This window comes from Ochotona princeps, chromosome 25, assembly GCF_030435755.1.
Source record: "Ochotona princeps isolate mOchPri1 chromosome 25, mOchPri1.hap1, whole genome shotgun sequence".
NCBI classification, from domain to species: domain Eukaryota; kingdom Metazoa; phylum Chordata; class Mammalia; order Lagomorpha; family Ochotonidae; genus Ochotona; species Ochotona princeps.
In genome coordinates this window covers 17,830,465-17,848,062 of record NC_080856.1, presented here as the reverse complement: position 1 = coordinate 17,848,062, position 17,598 = coordinate 17,830,465, and the positions used below count along the sequence as shown (strand labels likewise).

General features: G+C 46.9%; 2 protein-coding genes across 2 annotated transcripts in view; one reads left to right on the top strand and one right to left on the bottom strand.

Annotated features, from left to right (window-relative positions):
• PUS7 (pseudouridine synthase 7) overlaps positions 1-7,891 on the bottom strand; it is a 38,303-nt gene extending 30,412 nt beyond the window's left edge. The window contains exons 1-4 of the mRNA XM_058654974.1: positions 7,780-7,891; positions 2,992-3,409; positions 1,035-1,119; positions 802-903 (exon numbers count right to left, since the gene is read on the bottom strand). Coding sequence (XP_058510957.1) covers positions 802-903; positions 1,035-1,119; positions 2,992-3,409; positions 7,780-7,891 — 717 coding nt within the window. The remainder of the gene's footprint in view (positions 1-801; positions 904-1,034; positions 1,120-2,991; positions 3,410-7,779) is intronic.
• A 2,433-nt stretch (positions 7,892-10,324) lies between these two features.
• RINT1 (RAD50 interactor 1) overlaps positions 10,325-17,598 on the top strand; it is a 24,760-nt gene continuing 17,486 nt past the window's right edge. The window contains exons 1-4 of the mRNA XM_058654973.1: positions 10,325-10,484; positions 11,206-11,390; positions 14,702-14,943; positions 17,409-17,582. Of these exons, the coding sequence (XP_058510956.1) occupies positions 10,451-10,484; positions 11,206-11,390; positions 14,702-14,943; positions 17,409-17,582 (635 nt within the window). The 5' untranslated portion in view covers positions 10,325-10,450. The remainder of the gene's footprint in view (positions 10,485-11,205; positions 11,391-14,701; positions 14,944-17,408; positions 17,583-17,598) is intronic.

Here is a 17,598-nt window from a genome sequence, read left to right as displayed (position 1 = left end):
ATGGTAGCACGGCATGCTCATCTTCTGCCTAGCAGTGCCAGCATCCCATATGGGCACCGTTTCATGTGTGTCCAGACTGCTCCACTTCTGATCCAGCTCTCTGCTCACGACCTGTAAAGGCCTGGCTCGTGGCTCTGGAACGGCCCAACTCTCTTCTGGAGCCAAAGCCAAGGAACAGCTTCTGCCTGCGTTGCCAGAAATCCACATGGGGGACAGTTCATGTCCTAGCTGCTTCGCTTGTGATCCACTCCCTGCTTGTGGCCTGGGAAAGCCTGGCTCATGGCTTCAGATCAACCCAGTTCAGACTGCAGCACTAGCCTTGCAGCCATTTGGGGAGTGAACCAGTGGATGGAAAATCTCCCTCTAGCTTTCCTCCTCTCTGTAACTCTCTCAAGTAAAAATAAAATAAATCTTAAAAAAAAATTCCCTTTCTTCCCCAAATGCCCACAAGAATCCAATCCAGGTCTCCCACGTAGGTAGCCTTCACTGCTGCCCTCTGCGATCAGAACTTCAGGCAGCAGCAGGCATTACATTACTGACACTCCCGGGTTCTATGCCAACAAGATGTTTTGTTGATTTGTAGTTGCTAAAAAAAAAATTTAAACATCCTTTTTTTTTCCTTCTATCTATCTGGATACTGGTTATGTTCCCTGACATAAACATGTCTTCATGTTCTGCCTCAAGATCAACCTTGTTAGCCTTTTATTAAACCACCACCATTTCTTTTATAGAGCCTATATAACACCAACCCACTCCACTCATCCCTCTCTTCAGAACACCTCCTCTTTGAGTACTACATACCTCAATGGCAACACTGGCTTCCTTATTTTTAAAAAGCTGGAGCTCTTCTAATTGCTGCTTTTCTTCAGCTGTCAAAACAGTACAGACATCTTCCGAAGGATCCTTTAAAATGAGAGCTCACGGTGAGTCACACACAGAACTCATGGCTACTGAAGCTCTGCTTTCATCTCTACATTTCTATGATCACTAGCAGGTGAGATTTGTAACAGAAGGTTGTTAGAGAGCACTGCTACCTCTTCATCCGCTGGGACTGACAAGTCATCCAAATGGCTGATCCGCCCATCTTTTCCGATTTCATGCACAACAAAGTCAGAGTATCTGATGGAAAGAAAGCATGAATCTTCAGAGAAACTTCTATTTTCTAACAATTGTGTCATTTTCTAGTAATTTTAGGGTAAAGTTTATCAATAATAAACTTAACTATTAGGGAAACAAGGTTTTTTTTTTTTAATCTTCAATGCAAAGTACTATGAAGCTGCTTTCTGGTTTCTTTCTTTTAAAACAAATTATTTATTTTTTGTTTATTTAAAAGTCAGAATTACATAAAGAGGGAGGAAAAAATCAAGAGAGAGGCCCGTCGTCCGCTGGCTTACTACCCAAATGGATGCAACAGCCAGACCTAAGTCAGAAACAACAGCATCTTCCTGATCTCCCACACGGGTACAGGGACCCGAACACTTGGGCCATTCTCTGCTGTTTTCCCAGGCACATTAGCAAGGCACTGGATCAGAAGTCAAGCACAGGGAACACAAACCAGTGCCCTTATGGGATGCAAGCATGAGGTGGCAGCGTTACATGCTATGCCACAGCGCCACCCCTCAGGCTCTCTAATCAGTGCTAAATCATACCCTGGCTCAGGTTTTACATCAGGACTTGAGCTCTTTTATAAATGTTCCTCCAAAAAAATGCACTGATAAATAAAAACTTCTATAACCCTCTCATTATATGGACAGACTATACCAAACTGAATCATAACAGTTACTTCAGTCAGAACCCAGGAGTCTACCATAAATTACGCCAAAGCTTAGCCTTATGTTAAATCTTTCACATGCATTATTGAAAACCCTCCTCAATCCCAATATGACGTCCAATCCATTTCTCAGAAAAGGAAACTCAGGCTCAGTGGAGTAAACTGCTAAGTGGCTCAAAGAGACTCACACCTAGACTAACTTTGTTTCAAAAAACCACTTCCCTTTACTGTACAAGTAGCACACCTGAGTGAAGGAGCCCAAAGTTATAAGAAAGGGCCTGGCGCCATGGCCTAGCGGCTAGAGTCCTCGCCTTGCACATACCAAAATCTCATATGGGCGCCGGTTCTAATCCCGGCAATCCCGTTTCCCATCCAGCTCCCTGCTTGTGGCCTGGGAAAGCAGTCAAGGATGGCCCAAAGCCTTGGCACCCTGCACCTGCATAGGAGACCCGGAGGAAGCTCCTGGCTCCTGGCTTTGGATTGGCTCAGCTCTGGGCTTTGCGGCCACTTGAGGAGTGAATCATTGAGTAGAAGCTCTTCCTCTCTGTATATCTGACTTTCCAATAAAAATAAATAAATCTTTACAAAAAAAATCCTATAAGACAAATTCAGGAGAAAACTGGAAACCTTCTAAAAGAATTTATCTTCATAAAACGAAAAGCACTCAACCACACAATGACAACGCTAGGCCACCAGGAAATTTTTTTATTTGCTCCAATAACTTCAGGAGGATATTTCTTTGATCAACACTGACTATGGGGAGATGTATCTGCAGCACAGCCAGTTAAACTGCAATTTGGCAACACACACATAAAAAGAAAAAAAAACAGCTACTTAAGAAGAGAAAATGTTTCAATAAAGGATCATTTGACAACCACAAAAAAAAAAAAAAAAAAAGCTGCAATTTGGTAAGCAAGCATCCCAATTACAAAGATGGGCTGGAATCCGGCCTCCACTTACAATCCAGCTTCCTGCTACTTAATGCTAATTAATGGACAACAATGGAAGTGGCTCAAGTCCTTAGGTCCCTGAACGGGAGACCTTAACGGAGCTTTCAGCTCCCAGCTTTGTCCTGGCCCAACACCAGCTACCGTGGGCATTTGGAGAGTGAACCAGCTGATGGAAACCCATGTGTCTGAGTCTCTCCCTCTTTTTCTGTTTCAAATATATTTTTCAGAGAGAGAAAAACAACCTGGAACCACTGAAATAACGACACATACCTTTCTTTTAAAATTCCTGAGAAGCCTTGATGAGAACTTACAAACTTGGTAATGCCTACATCAAGCTCGGTGAGGCCATGCTTCATCATATCTGCAAAGCTCTCCTCTTCCTCCTCCTCCTCGGAAAGACCATCTTCCTCCTCCTCTTCCTCTTCTTCCAACTGAGTGGCAGAGTTGTTATTCCCTGACCCAGCATTTACAGCTTCCGGGGAACCGGGTGCGTTTCCCGTGCCGAGTAGACTTTCACTCTCTGACCTGTCTGTACCTGCAGGCACACTGCACTCCGAGACTCGCTGCTTTTTGGCCTCCTCGGCTGGGGCGCCATCATCTTCGACAGCCACACAGCTGCGCTTCAGCGACACGCCACTCATTTCGGTCATATCCAACTTTAAGGCTCCAAAAGAGCATTTAAGGAAACCTTTGAGGAAAGAGGAGAGTCAGAAGTAACGATCATTGACAAAGCAGCAGCACAAACAACTCTGCAGACAGGATCCTTAAATTAAGAAACTCCTCCTTATAAGGGCATTCACTTTTGGTGGAACCTAAAACCGGCACGAAAGGTACCCAGCACGGTGGCCTAAAGGCTGAAGTCCTCGCCTTGTACATGCCAAGATCCCAGATGGGTGTCGGTTCTAATCCTGGCAGCCCTGCTTCCCATCCAGCTCCTGTTTGTGGCCTGGGAAAGTAGTCAAGGATGGTCCAAGGCCTTGGGACCCTGCACCCGCGTGGGAGACCCGGAAGAGGCTCCTGGCTCCTGGCCTTGGATTGGCTCAGCTCCGGGCATTGCAGTCACTTGGGGAGTGAATCATCTGTCTCTCCTCCTCTCTGTATATCTGCCTTTACAATAAAAATTAAAAATAAATCTTTAAAAAAAACTGACAGTTTTTCCATATTATAGTCCTGTATGAAAATATGAACAATAACTACTTTTAGGGATGTAGTTAAGAAAATTTGGCTCGGGCCCGGCGGCGTGGCCTAGCGGCTAAAGTCCTCGCCTTGAAAGCCCCGGGATCCCGTGTGGGCGCCGGTTCTAATCCCGGCAGCTCCACTTCCCATCCAGCTCCCTGCTTATGGCCTGGGAGTGCAGTTGAGGACGGCCCAAGGCTTTGGGACACTGCACCCGCATGGGAGACCCGGAGGAGGTTCCAGGTTCCTGGCTTCGGATCGGCGCGCGCCGGCCCGTTGCAGCTCACTTGGGGAGTGGATCATCAGACAGAGGATCTTCCTCTCTGTCTTTCCTCCTCTGTGTATATCTGGCTGTAATAAAATGAATAAATCTTTAAAAAAAAAAAAAAAAGAAAATTTGGCTCGAAGTTTCAGCAGCCACGCGTAAGGGGGACCATGACTGAATTCCTAACTCCTGGCTTTGGCTCCCTGGATGTTGTGCACAATTTATACGTTAGGATATGAGAGTTCTGTCTGTCTCTGTCTCTCTGTCTCTCTCTCTCTCTCCCCTCAAAACTCTTTCAAATAAATACACAAATCCAAAATAATAATCATAAATGATGACCTAAAGCTTCAGAACCTGGGTCTGCACAAGTCATGGCTCACGTAAGCACTTTCTTGCCACGGGACGCCTGGACTAAGTCCCCAGCTCTGGGAAGCGAAACAGCAGATACAGCAACAACCTAAACCCAGTAGGTTATCACTTAACTGCCTCATACACATTGTACCAAGCAAAGCCCCCAAAGAACCAGGTGTTACATGGGTACTATTGGAACACAGAAGACATAGAAGACAGCAAAGTAAGGGTGTCAGAAAAAAACTAATGAAAGACGAAGGGGAAAACAGTGTCTGGGGTCAAGGGCACAGCATGAACAAGGGCATGGGGAAGCACAGAACACCGAGAAAACCCTCACAATGCACATCACCCCTTGTGCAACATTAGCAAGACACACAGAGTGGACCTGAAATTACAACTGCGGAGGCTGCGTGGAAGCTACTCCAGGCTAAAGAGAACAATTACATCCTGAAACCCAACCACAAGTGGATTCTGGAAAGATCTCACAGCATCCCAATAAGTATAAAGTGGGGTTCAGCTGGAAGAACAGGATAGGACACAGCCGTAATCTAGGTTGGGATCCAAGGCTGAAGCAAGTGAGACAGAACAGGGAGAACACTCAACAACAAGTAGGAAGTGGTAGGGTACAGTGCCGGGGACAGAGGTGTATCAGGGACATACTCCAGTATGACTCGGGTTTTCTGCCTTAGAAGTATTAGAGGGGCCTGGTGCAGTAGCTTAGTGGCTTAAGTCCTCGCCTTGTATCCACTGGGATCCCATACAGGCACTGGTTCAAGTCCTGGCTGCTTTACTTCCCTTTCAGTTCCCTGCATGTGGCCTTGGGGGATCAGTCCAGGACGGCCCAGGGCCTTGGGACCCTGCACCAGCATAGAGGACCCAGGGGACTGACTATGGCTATTTGGGGAATATACCAGTGGATAGAATATGCCTTTCCAACAAAAATAAATAAATCTTAAAGAAAAAAAGAAAGAAAAAAAGAAATATGAGGCCAATGCAAATCTCACTGATCCCAGAAACTCAGAAAGAGGAGCAGGTGGGAATGAACCAGCAGATGGAAAATCATCTGTCTCTTCTCTCTGTAAATCTTAAAAAGAAGAAGCCTGTGCCTGGCGCCATGGCCTAGAGGCTAGTCCTCGCCTTGCATGCATCAAAATCCCATATGTGGACTGGTTCTAATCCCGGCAGTCCCGCTTCCCGTCCAGCTCCCTGCTTGTGACCTGGGAAAGCAGTCAAGGATGGCCCAAAGCCTTGGGACCCAGAAGCAGCTCCTAGCTCCCGACTTCGGATCGGCTCAGCTCCATGCATTGTGGCCACTTGGGGAGTGAATCATCAGACGGAAGATCTTCCTCTCTGTGCCTCTTCCTCTCTGTATATCTGACTTTGCAACAAAAATAAATAAATCTTTAAAAAAGCCTGTGAGTCATGTTTCTGAATCCTCTACAATCAGCCATGCTGATGATGCATGTCACAGCCTGCCACTTGTCGCAGTCCCTCCAGCTCTCACACCAGCAATCCAGAGTACACGCCATATTCTAATGCATAAAACCTGAAACGGTTCAGTCTATCAGTCGGTTCTTCCTTAAACGCTTACTGAGCAAATATTTGTCTGACACCATGGAAGATGCTGGAGAAAAACTCCTCCACCCTCATGCAGCTTTCATTGCGTCTGAGTGTGTCTGAGAACAAAATAGAAACTAACATCAGACATTCAAGCTCCAAAGACACGGAGCTAAGTTAAGGGGCCTGAGAGTGAGAGCGAGGAAAGACTTGATGGAAGAACGAGACATGACGGACTGAGGAGCGTCAGTCCAAGAACACCTGCAGAGAACCAGGAATAAAGCCGTATTGTTCATTCTCCAACTTGGGGGCAAAAGCTACTTGCTTCACACCTGTCCTGTCGCAGCCTCCAGACGTGTTCAAAGGGATCTGTCAAACAAAAGAAAAAAAAAAAAAAAAAAGGCTAGTAGCAACACTGTGGCCCCAAGGTGCCAGCGCTTCCCAGCAGCTCCCTATTAACGTGCTTAAGATAGCAGCCCCTGATGAGACACGTACTTGGGCTCCCGTAACCATGGAGACTCACGTGGAGTTCCAGGCTCCTGACTTGGGCCTGGCCTGGCACTCACTGCTGTGGGCATCTATGGGAGAGAACAACTGGATGGAAGGGGTAGGGGTGTGTGTGTGTGTGTGTGTGTGTGTGTGTGTCCCCATTCTGTGTCACTCTGCCTGTCAAATCTTTTTTTTTTTTTAGATTTATTTTTATTGCAAAGCCAAATACAAAGAGAAGAGAGAGAGGAAGATCTTCTGACAGATGGTTCACTCCCCAAGAAGCCGCAACGGCTGGAACTGAACCAGTCCGAAGCCACGAACCAGGAGCTTCTTCCGGGTCTCCCACGCGGGGGGCAGGGTCCCAAAGTTTTCCCAGGCCACAAGCAGGGAGCTGGACGGGAAGTGGAGCCGCTGGGATTAGAACCGGCTCCCATATGGGATCACGGGCGTGCCGAGGACCTTAACCACTACGTTATCGCGCCGGGCCCAAATTAACCTTAAAATACAAAATAACAGCCTGCTGGATGTTTTACTGATAACTGAATATGACTATCCACCTGTTCTCAATACTGGTGCATACACCTTAGCTGTCCAATGAGACACAACTTGCAAAACTGATTGGCAGTTGGGGTGTGTATGCGTGTGTGTGTGCACGCGCGAACCCCTAGTAACGCTGTATTTCCAGAACAGAATAAAGTATTGTAACAGGGGGGCTGAAATATTTTGACTCTGCGTTTTTCCCTGCCCTGCTAGATGTTCAAATCCACCCCTGAAGAGAGCTGACCCTCGCGCGACGCCTGGGGCCAAGGACAGCCTCGAGCCTCCCTCCACGGCTCCCACTCAAGGAAATGTCCCGGGCGAGCAGGCTCGCGGCCGGTGGGGATGGGCGGCTGCAGAGTCGCCAAGCACGTGCGCCGGTCCCGCAAGGGTAAAGGGCTACTTTGCTCTCCACGGTAGAAGAGCTTAGGTTAAAAGGGAGGACTAGTAGGAGGGAGCCGTCCACCGTCAGACGAAGAAGGAGAGCCTTGGGCTGACGGCGCCGCGAACCGAGAAGGCCGAGCCCGCAGCCTGACGCCGCCCTCGGCCAGGAGGCCCGGTCAGACACGGAGAGCCGCCGGGCCCGGCCGGCATGGAGGCGCGGCAGGCTCAGAGCTCGGCCGGACCGCCTCTCCGGGCGTCCGCGCTGCCTCTCCGGGCCGAGGGCAGGCGGGAGTACTCACGCGGCCGCGGAACGAGCCGGGCGCCGCGGAAGCCGGCGCTGGAGTGCGGGCGCAGGAGCGCAGCGGCGACGCGGAGCAGCGGGAGGAAGCCGCGGGGAGCTCTCTCCGACATGGGCGGCCAGGCAGGCCCGGCGGCGAGGTGGCGAGGCGGCGAGGCGGCGTGCGCGGGGCCGAGGCGCGGAGAAGGCCGGCGGCCGCGGGGCTCGCGCACGTGTGTCGCAGGGACGCCTCGGGGAGGGGCCTGGCGCCCAGGAGAGCCCTCCCACTTGGGCCCCGCCGTGGGGAGTCCTGCCCGCCCCACGCCACCCCGGGCCCGGGCTCTGAGCCCAGGGGTGGCCCGTCGTTGTTAGCTGTACCCCGATAAAATATTGCCAAGCAGCTGTTTCCACCTTCTGCTGTACCCTGCCGTTGACAACAATATAAACAGGATCCGGCGCTGTGGCTCAATGGCTAAATCCTCACCTTTCACGCACCGCGGTACTGAATGGGCACTGGGTGTCCCAGCTGCTGCACTTCCCTTCCAGCTCCCTGCTTGTGGCCTGGGAAAGCAGTCGAGGATGGCCCAGAGTATTGGAACCCTAGACGCACGTGGGAGACCTGGAAGAGGCTCCTGACTCCTGGCTTTAAATAAGCTCAGCTCCAGCCTTTGTGGCCACTTAGGGAGTGACCCAGCAGACCCAAGATGAAGTTCTTCAACTCTCCTGCCCTCTGTAAATTTGCCTTCCCAATAAAACCTGTTGCGGGCTAAGGAGTTGATTAGTGCTTGTTAGCCTGGGCAGGAACAGGAACTGGGCTTGTGGCTAAAAACACCTGGACTAATTGGACTCATCTGTATCCAATATCCTGCTAAATGAGGATGTGAGGGGAAGAGTATATAAGGAGAGGTGAAGGAGCAATAAAGCGAGACTTCGCAGAGACTTGACCATCACTGGTCTCCTGTCAGTGCTTCATCCCCAGACCTTCTCTCTGTCCGCGTTACTGACTCGGCTGGTCGGAGCAGAAAGCAAATAAATATTCTTAAAAATTCATTTCTGTAATTCTCAAGTAAAAAATAACTGTTGACCAAATCCAAGCTCCTAATAGATTTCAAATCTAATATTTTAAGAAATCCAGTGTGTTGTTTCAGGGCCTCATATTGATACTAGAATTTTTTAAGATTTATTTTATTTTTTATTTGCAAAAGTCCCAAATAGAGACAGAGATTTTACATCCACTGGTTTACTCTGCAATTGCCCGCAATGGCTGCAATAGAGCCAATCGGATGCCAGGAACCAGGAGTATCTCTCTGTATATCTAACTTTCCAATAAAAATAAATCTTTAAGGAAAAAAAAGAGTATTACAAAAAGGGCTTGATTTACAGAGAGAAGGCAAGACAGAGAGGAAGATCTTCAGTCCAATGATTCACTCCCCAAGCAGCCGCAAGGGCTGGAGCTGAGCCAATCCGAAGCTAGGGACCCAGAGTCTCTTCCAGGTCTCCCACACGGGTGCAGGGTCCCAAGGCTTTGGGCCGTCCTCAACTGCTTTCCTAGGCCACAAGCAGGAAACTGGATGGGAAGTGGAGCCACTGGGATTAGAACTGGTGCCCATTTGGGATCCAGGTGCTTGCAAGGTAACGACTTTAGCTGCAAGGCTACCACCCAGACCCTGTAATGTTCTTTAATTTTTAAAAAAATATTTTAATATGTGGGCTTCATGTTAGGATCTGCTCAGCTGAATCAAAAAATTTTCAGTCAGACTTGTGAGAGGATGCCTGCAAAAGTTCATGGTGAGGAAGAAGAATGGCTGGGTTTGGATTCCTGACTCTGGCTGACTCCAGCTTCCTGCTCACAGTGACCCTGAGAGGCAACATTGAGGACTGCTCCGGGTACTCCTTTGAGAGGCCTGTATGTTGTGTCTCCTTGGCTCTGGCCTCAACATGAATCCCAGTCCTTGGGAAAATTTAGGGGGTAAATCAGCAGTTAGGAGGTAATTCTTTTTGTATTCTCTCTCTGTGTGTCCCCCACTCTTCTGTTTCTCAAGCAAAAATTAAAGAAAAAAAAATAGTCATGGAAAAATTGAGTTAAAAAAGACAGGTTTATTTTGGCACTGGTATTGTGACACTTGGAGTTAAATATCCACCAGCAATACCAGAGTCCCGTATCAGGATGGAGTTCTGGCTGCTCAACTACCTACCCGGATCCCCGCTAGTAGGCTGTGGAGGTGAGCTCAAATCCGTTTGGGGAACCAGAATGCATAGTTTCTGGCTAAATTTTCAAGTAAAAATTAATAACGATTTTATTTATTTATTTAAATAAAAATGATGGTGAGAAAGAAGCAGTATTTTCTGACTCCACAATGAAGACTTCCAGTGCAGACTGGAGAGAGGAAGGGATGAGGGTCCTGCCTTCGCCCAGGGCCTGGAGGGTGCTTGGGGAAGGGAGGGTGTGCTCGCCTCCTGAGCCGCAGTCTCAACCCCCGGCCTGCAGGAGGAGACAGCGCTCGCAGGGTTGCTTTGCTCGCGGGAGTCAGGGACCGCTCTGGCCGAGAGGAAGGAACCAGCGAGAGGTGACAGGAAGTCGCCGTGTCGCTCGTCCCCGGGGCCAGCGAGGCGGGGCCGGTCGCGGTCGCTGTTCGGAGACTCGGGGAGCCACGCTGGCTGCTAATGGAAGCGAGGACGCGCGCGATGACAGGATGTCCCCCGAGCGCTCAGACGCCGGGAGCTCCGGTGAGTCGTCGTGCAGTGACCCACTGAAGGGTGGTGGCCCCTGGAGGAGGCTCTTGGAAGGTTCGAGTCCTCTGCCGAGGTGGGGGAATGTGATCCCAAGTGAGATGACTTGACAGGTGTGTTTGCCCAGGTGACCCCGTCGGCCAAGCCGAGGAAGGTGGCAGTGCTGGCACCGTGCAGGTGGTAGCCCATTTTGTTTGGCACCTGCATGCTGCCGGCCCCGGCCCCCGCTGCAGCTGTCTGGCCGCCCTCGGTGGCTTTGGGGCGCCCCTAACTCCTTTCCTGGGCAGGAGGTTTGTCACTTTTCCTTCCAGTGCTGCCCTAGCCGAGATGCGGTGAGGAAGAGCACCCGAGGCGCCCTGCACCTTAGCTCTTGTGTGCCCTGCAGTCTCTCGGGGTGTGCGACGCAGACCCCTTAGCTTTCAGATGACAAATCCGTGTCTGCACTGGATGCTTATGCAGTGGCAACTATGAACAGCTTTTTTCCTCTGGGGATTTCTGCCTAAAAATATTGTAAAACAAGGGATGTAGGTTTTCCAATAGAGGACATGTACCTAGGCTAAACACCTTCGAGCAAAGATTTGCTGCACCGACCTGAACGACTCTTAATTCCAGATTAACTTTTCAGGGTAAAATATACTCTTTTGTGTATATGTTAGAATTCCTTGAATTTCACAGTACCTAATGCTGTTGAGTAATTATTAATTTTTTTTTCTTTTAGGTGACATAAATGTTGTAGCTCTTGTTGAAAATGAACAAGGCAGTGAAAGTGTTGATAATGGTGATCTTGCGGCCTACGTGACTGCATTCATAGAGAAGGAAGTTGGAAATGACCTTCAGTCTTTAAAGAAACTTGATAAACTCATAGAACAGATGACAAAAAATAAAATGCAGTTAGAAGAACAGGCAAGTACCAAAGCATATACCCGTGATTATTAATATAAACATAGTAAATATCATATACAAGGTAAGGTTTCAATTGTGACAAATGGTATAATCATTTTAAACTGCTTAATAAGCTTTAAGGATTAATAGTGTGTTACATATTTTATAAATTATGTAAACAAAGTTCTTACTATACGAGTTATAGGTGGTAACATTGTCACAACTTTTCAATGACTTCTAAAGTGCTTTTACAAGTAGATGATTTTATATTGTGCCAAGAAAAATATATAATACCATCATCCTGAATTTTTTTGATAGATTTATTTGCTTTTATTGCAAAGTCAGATTTACAGAGTGAAGGAGAGAAAGAGAAAGATCTTCCATCTGTTGGTTCTCTCCCCACGTGACCACAACAGCTGGAGCAGAACCAATCTGAAGCCAGGAGCCAAGAGCTTCTTCCGGTCTCCCATGCTGGTGCAGGGCCCCAAGTCCTTAGGCCGTCCTTGACTGCTTTCCCAGGCCAGAAATGGGGCTGGAAGGGAAGCTGAGCCCCATCCTGAATTGTTATAGAAGAGCTTATTGAGGGGAAACATGAAATGTTTAATATTAAATTGATCACTACTAGGTGGTTGGCTTGATGGATAATTTTTTTCGTTCTTTATTGCAACAATGTCAGAAATAAAAGATTGCTAACTATGTAGTTTCTATATTAAGTTCAAGTAAAATGGATATGGACTGCAGTGGGTGTATTTTCTCCAGGTTGCCTGTCCTCTTGTATTCTCCCATCGCTGTCACTTTGGCAACCCCACATCTTTCTGTCGTTCCGCTCTGCCTGCTGCTAGTTTGACAGTGTAACCAGGCCCCGTTGGCCTTGTCTGTTCCTGCAGGTTCTGGAGAGCTCCATGGGAGGAAAGCCCAAAGCTGCCTGGATCACTGTCACCAAGTGTGTGTGATCTGCCTTTGTGGCTGAGGCTGCAGCCACGCTGGGGCTGCTCCCATAGTAGTGTTGGCTCCTCTGCTCCCCTTGGCCTTTCTTCCACATTCTCCCCAAAACACTCAATAGACGAGGCCATTCTGCTGTCACATCTAGCATAAAGTGCTCTATCCCCACAGTCCACAAACTTTTTTTTCTGACCATTTTTATCTCTGAATTCAGTAGAAGAATCAGCTTGAAGCTGTCTTAGTCTCAGGATCCTGTCTGTCCCCTCAGTAGCCTCACGCTGTTCATTCTTCAGCCAGGCCTGTCCACGCTGCACACGGACACACGCAGGACGTTTGCACAAAAACTTCCCCGAATAATAAAAATGAAGGCTGCTGTTCCTTCTTGAGCCATTCATTCAGTTTGTCAAAAGTTGCTGCTCCATTTCTTACAGATTACCCTACGTTGGGTAATGGCTTGCAGGCCTGTCTGTTTCTGGTACTACGATATGGCTACACTAGAATTTGTTTAACCAGGTCCTTATTGATGAATCCTTTTGCTATTTCTCACTTTTTTTAATTACAAATAATCCTGGGAATAAGCATAATTATTCACCACCTTATCTGGCTGATGTATGACTCAGCCCCTAATTAAAAACTGAGAAGCTCCTCTCCTGCCTGTTGAATTCAAACCCCACTTTCTTTCAGGGCACAAGATGCCCACCGTGTCCTTTCTCTCTCTCCTGTCCAGGTTCATCGCCTCCGTGGGCTGTATTCTCTCCACCCTTAAGCTGTTTGCTGTTCCCTAACCCATATCTGAGCTTCAGTAACCTTTCCTTTCATAGATTCATGGATAGTTCTCACCTATCCTGCATAGAGTGTTCTATGTATGAGTAACATTGGCCCAGAGGCTTACTTTTATAAGCCAACTGTTGGACCTGGTGAGGTAGCCTAGTGGCTAAAGTCCTTGCCTTGCACGCACCAGGATCCCAGATAGGCAATGGTCCTAATCCCTGCAGCCCTGCTTCCCATCCAGCTCCCTGCTTGTGGTCTGGGAAAGCAGTCAAGGACGGCCCAAAGCCTTGGGACCCTGCACCCGCGTGGGAGTCTCTGGGCTCCTGGCTTCTAATCGGTTCAGCTCTGGCCATTGTGACCACTGGGGGAGTGAGTCATCGGACAGATCTTCTTCTCCGTCTCTCCTTCACTCTGTATATTAGACTTTGCAATAAAAATAAATAAATCTTAAAAAAAAAAGATGGGTAGTATGTGTTATCTTTTTTTAAGTATTTTTTTGGTAAGGCAGATTTACGAGAGAAAAGGGGGGAGTCTTCTGTCACTGAATCACTCACTAAATAGCCACAGCAGCCGGAGCTGGGCCATTCTGAAGCCAGAAGCCAGGAGCTTCATTCTAATCTCCTACATGGGTGCCGAGACTCGAGGACGTGAACCATCCTCCACTGCTTTCCCAGGCTATAATCAGGGAGATGGATAGGAAGTGGAGCCAGCAGGACTCAAACCAACACCCGTGTGGGATGCCAATGTAGGCCTAGATGGTTACACCAATCAATGTGATCTGACTGAGTTGAAACTCCTCTGATAGCTCTGGGCTGGGTTGATGCGTAATATAACATTTGTATATTTTCTCACATAAAAAAAATTTGATTTAGTCATTGTCATATATAAAGGCATTATACAGCTAACCTCAGTGGTTTTTAGCCTGGGCTTACATCAGAATCACCTTGGAACTTCTACAGAATGAAGTAGAATCCGAGCTTCATTTGCTTTGGGAGGAAAAGGACTTCAAGGACTGAGCTAGGATTCTTGGGTCCTTGCTGGGGGCTGCTGTATTAGGCACCTTTCTACATATGTATGCACATGTATGAGAGTCTGCACATACCTCATTTAATGTTTGGCTTTGGTACCAAATGGAGACAACAGACCTTTCTTGTGAGTCTTTTTTTTTAAAGATTTATTTATTTTATTACAAAGTCAGATATATAGAGGGGAGGAGAGACAGAGAGGAAGATCTTCCGTCCAATGATTCACTCCCCAAGTGACCACAAAGGCCAGTGCTGTGCCGATCCAAAACCAGGAGCCAGGAACTTCCTCCAGGTGTCCCACACAGCTGCAGGGTCCCAAGGCTTTGGGCCACCCTCAACTGCTTTCCCAGAGCAGAGGCAGGGAGCTGGATGGGAAGTGGAGCTGCCAGGATTAGAACTGGTGCCCATCTGGGATCCTGGCACGTTCAAGGCGAGGACTTCAGCCCCTAGGCCACGCCACCATGCCTCTTTTGAGTCTTTAATGGACAATTTTCAATTTGAGGTTTTTAAAAGGTATTTTAAGAAAAAGGCTAAAAAAATTTTACCTGATTGCTGCTAGATTTTGTATTTTTCCTTTATTTTTGTTATGGCCAGGTACTTACAATTTCATCAGAGATCCCTAAAAGAATTCAGAGTGCCTTAGAAAATGCAAAGGAATCAAAGCAATTGCTTAATCAGTTTCTCGAGCAAGAAAACCATCTCTCGCAGTCCATCAGCAGTCACCTGCTGACCTCACAGCCCTGGATGGACGGCCTCGGAGCCATGATTAACCAGATTGAAGAGATTGAGCGGCATCTTGCTTACCTTAAATGGATTTCACAAATTGAAGAACTAAGGTAAAACGGTCGTCTTTGTTCTCGTAATTACTATTTTCCTTGGAGGTACCTGTGGAAGAACATGTGTACCATTAAATAATTGAGTTAATTAAAGATTACAATAGTAGTATTTTAACCAGTTGTTATGAAAATAGCAATTCGATAATGATTCTTCTTCATTGTGAATGAACATAAACTTTTCAGGGAGCTTGATTTGCATTTGAAAAAAGTAATCTAAGTAGTAAGTTCAAATTTTAAGTCTCATAGTTAAACAGTTAAACACATGATGAAAACTGTTATTTATAAGGCTAGATAATAAAATTTCTGTGTAGTAATAGGTATTCATGAATAATTGTTAGACATGCTTACCTAATGAAATTTATTGTTCTCTTTATAATTCTATTTTTTTTTAATTTTAACATTTATTTTGTTTGAAAGGCAGAGTAACAGAGAGATAAGGAGATCTTAAATGCCTTGGTTTGCTCCTGGCATGGCTGTAAGGGCCAGGGCTAGGCCACTGTGAAAGCCAAATACCGGGCCCAGTTCTAATCCCGGCAGCTCCACTTCCCATCCAGCTCCCTGCCTCTGCCCTGGGAAAGCAGTCGAGGACGGCCCAAAGCCTTGGGACCCTGCACCCGCATGGGAGACCTGGAAGAGACTCCAGGTTCCTGGCTTCTGGTTTCGGATCGGCGCAGCACTGGTCATTGTGGTCACTTGGGGAGTGAATCATCGGACTGAGGATCTTCCTCTCTGTATATCTGACTTTCCAATAAACATAAATAAATCATTAAAAAAAAAAAAAGAAAATCATTGACATATATGAGTAGTTTAATACTTATAGTGACAGGTCAAAAATTTTAATATCAGGTTTAGAGTATCCCATCCTGTTTTTAGAATTTGAAGAAATTTGAAAGGATTTTATTTTATTTTATTTGAGATGTAGAGAACTAGAGATAGGCAGAGAGAAGCAGATCTCTCATTATTGAGTTCAAGTCCCCCAAATGTCCCTAATACCCAAAGTTGGGACAGGTCAAAGCCAGGATCCTAAAACTCCCTCCAGGTCTCCAGGTGGGTGGCAGGGACCTAAGTACTTGAGCCTTCCAGGGTGTTGATTAGCACGAACTTGGAGCAAGAGTGAGTATCCTACGTGGAGTGTAGGCATCCCAGGCAGCAACTGAAAACTACTGTTCCTTATATCCACCCTACTAAATTGTTTTAAAAAGCCTCTTGTGGTAGTCAAGTAATAGATGAACTAGACTAGGGCCTTCGTTACTAATAATCTTTTCTGATATCTGAGTTGTTTAAAAGGCAGATAGGCCCAGGGAGTCATTTCAGAAGAAGGAATCAAGTTCATAGTCAACTAGAGCACGGTTATTTCTTTCTCTTTAACAGTGTGTTCTTTCCTTTAGGCCTTAACATCTCTATTTCTAGCTTCTAAGATTTTCTTGACTGCCAGAGTCCCCCTCCAATGGCCTGTTTTTAAATTCTATAGTACTTTACTTCTCTTTTAAAAAGTAGTTACTCCTTGCTATTTCGTGAGTAATTGTGGTTCAGTACTATCACCGCGAGCGAACGAACTCTGGCCTTTCCTGTGCTCTCAGTGTCACTGAGCTTCAGTGTTGGGTGGAGATCTGTTTAACTCCATCTAGAAAGCAATACTGTATTCTGAGGTTACTTGTATATTTTTAAATGGCTTGTTAATGTTTGTTTATTTCCTAGACTTGAAATTCTCTGTTTTGACATAATCCAACTCTATTGGAGTTCCATATTTTTTTTTTAACTTCGGAAGTCAAGTTCAGCTGGGTAAATTGATGGTTATCATACTTGACCTTTTTAGATACTAGCAGCCATTTCCTTATATTAAGATACTGAAGGGCCTAGTGCAGTGGCCTAAGGTCCTCGCTTTGCACATGCCAGGATCCCAGATGAGTGCCGGTTCTAATCCCAGTGGCCGTGCTTCCCATCCAGCTTCCTGCTTCTGTCCTGGGAAAGCAGTCAAGGATGGCCCAAAGCCTTGGGACGCTGCACCTGCGTGGGAGACCCAGGGGAGGCTCCTGGCTCTTGGTTTCAGATTGGCTCAGCTCCAGCTATTGTGACCACTTGGGGAGTGAATCATCGGACGGAAGATCTTCCTCTCTGTCTCCTCTCCTCTCTGTATATCTGACTTTGCAATAAAAATAAAATAAATCTTAAAATAAAAGATACTGAAAATTTCTGTAAAGGGCAGATTTATCAGAAATGAGTGAACACAGAGGCAGTGTGACATAGGGCAAGCCTATGGTATTGAGAGGGCTGGTAAAGGAAAGATGGAAAAGGATCCTGAATATGGGCAGCCATTGTTAGAAAGGTGCTGAACTGAAGGGCTGTGCCTCTAGAGCCACGTGGGCATCCATGCATAATCCGACTCAGAGTGCTGCTTCCTCCTGGGATGCACCTTGTGTCAGACATGACTGAAATTCTGATTTAAAGTTTGCTTTGCTTTGCAGTGATAATATTCAGCAATACCTGATGACCAATAATGTACCAGAGGCGGCCTCTACTCTGGTGTCTATGGCGGAACTTGACATCAAGCTTAAGAAATCATCCTGTTCTCATCTCCTTAGTTTCATGAGAGCCACCATTAAATTCTGGCATAAAATTCTCAAGGACAAGCTTACGAGGTGAAGAGTTGACATC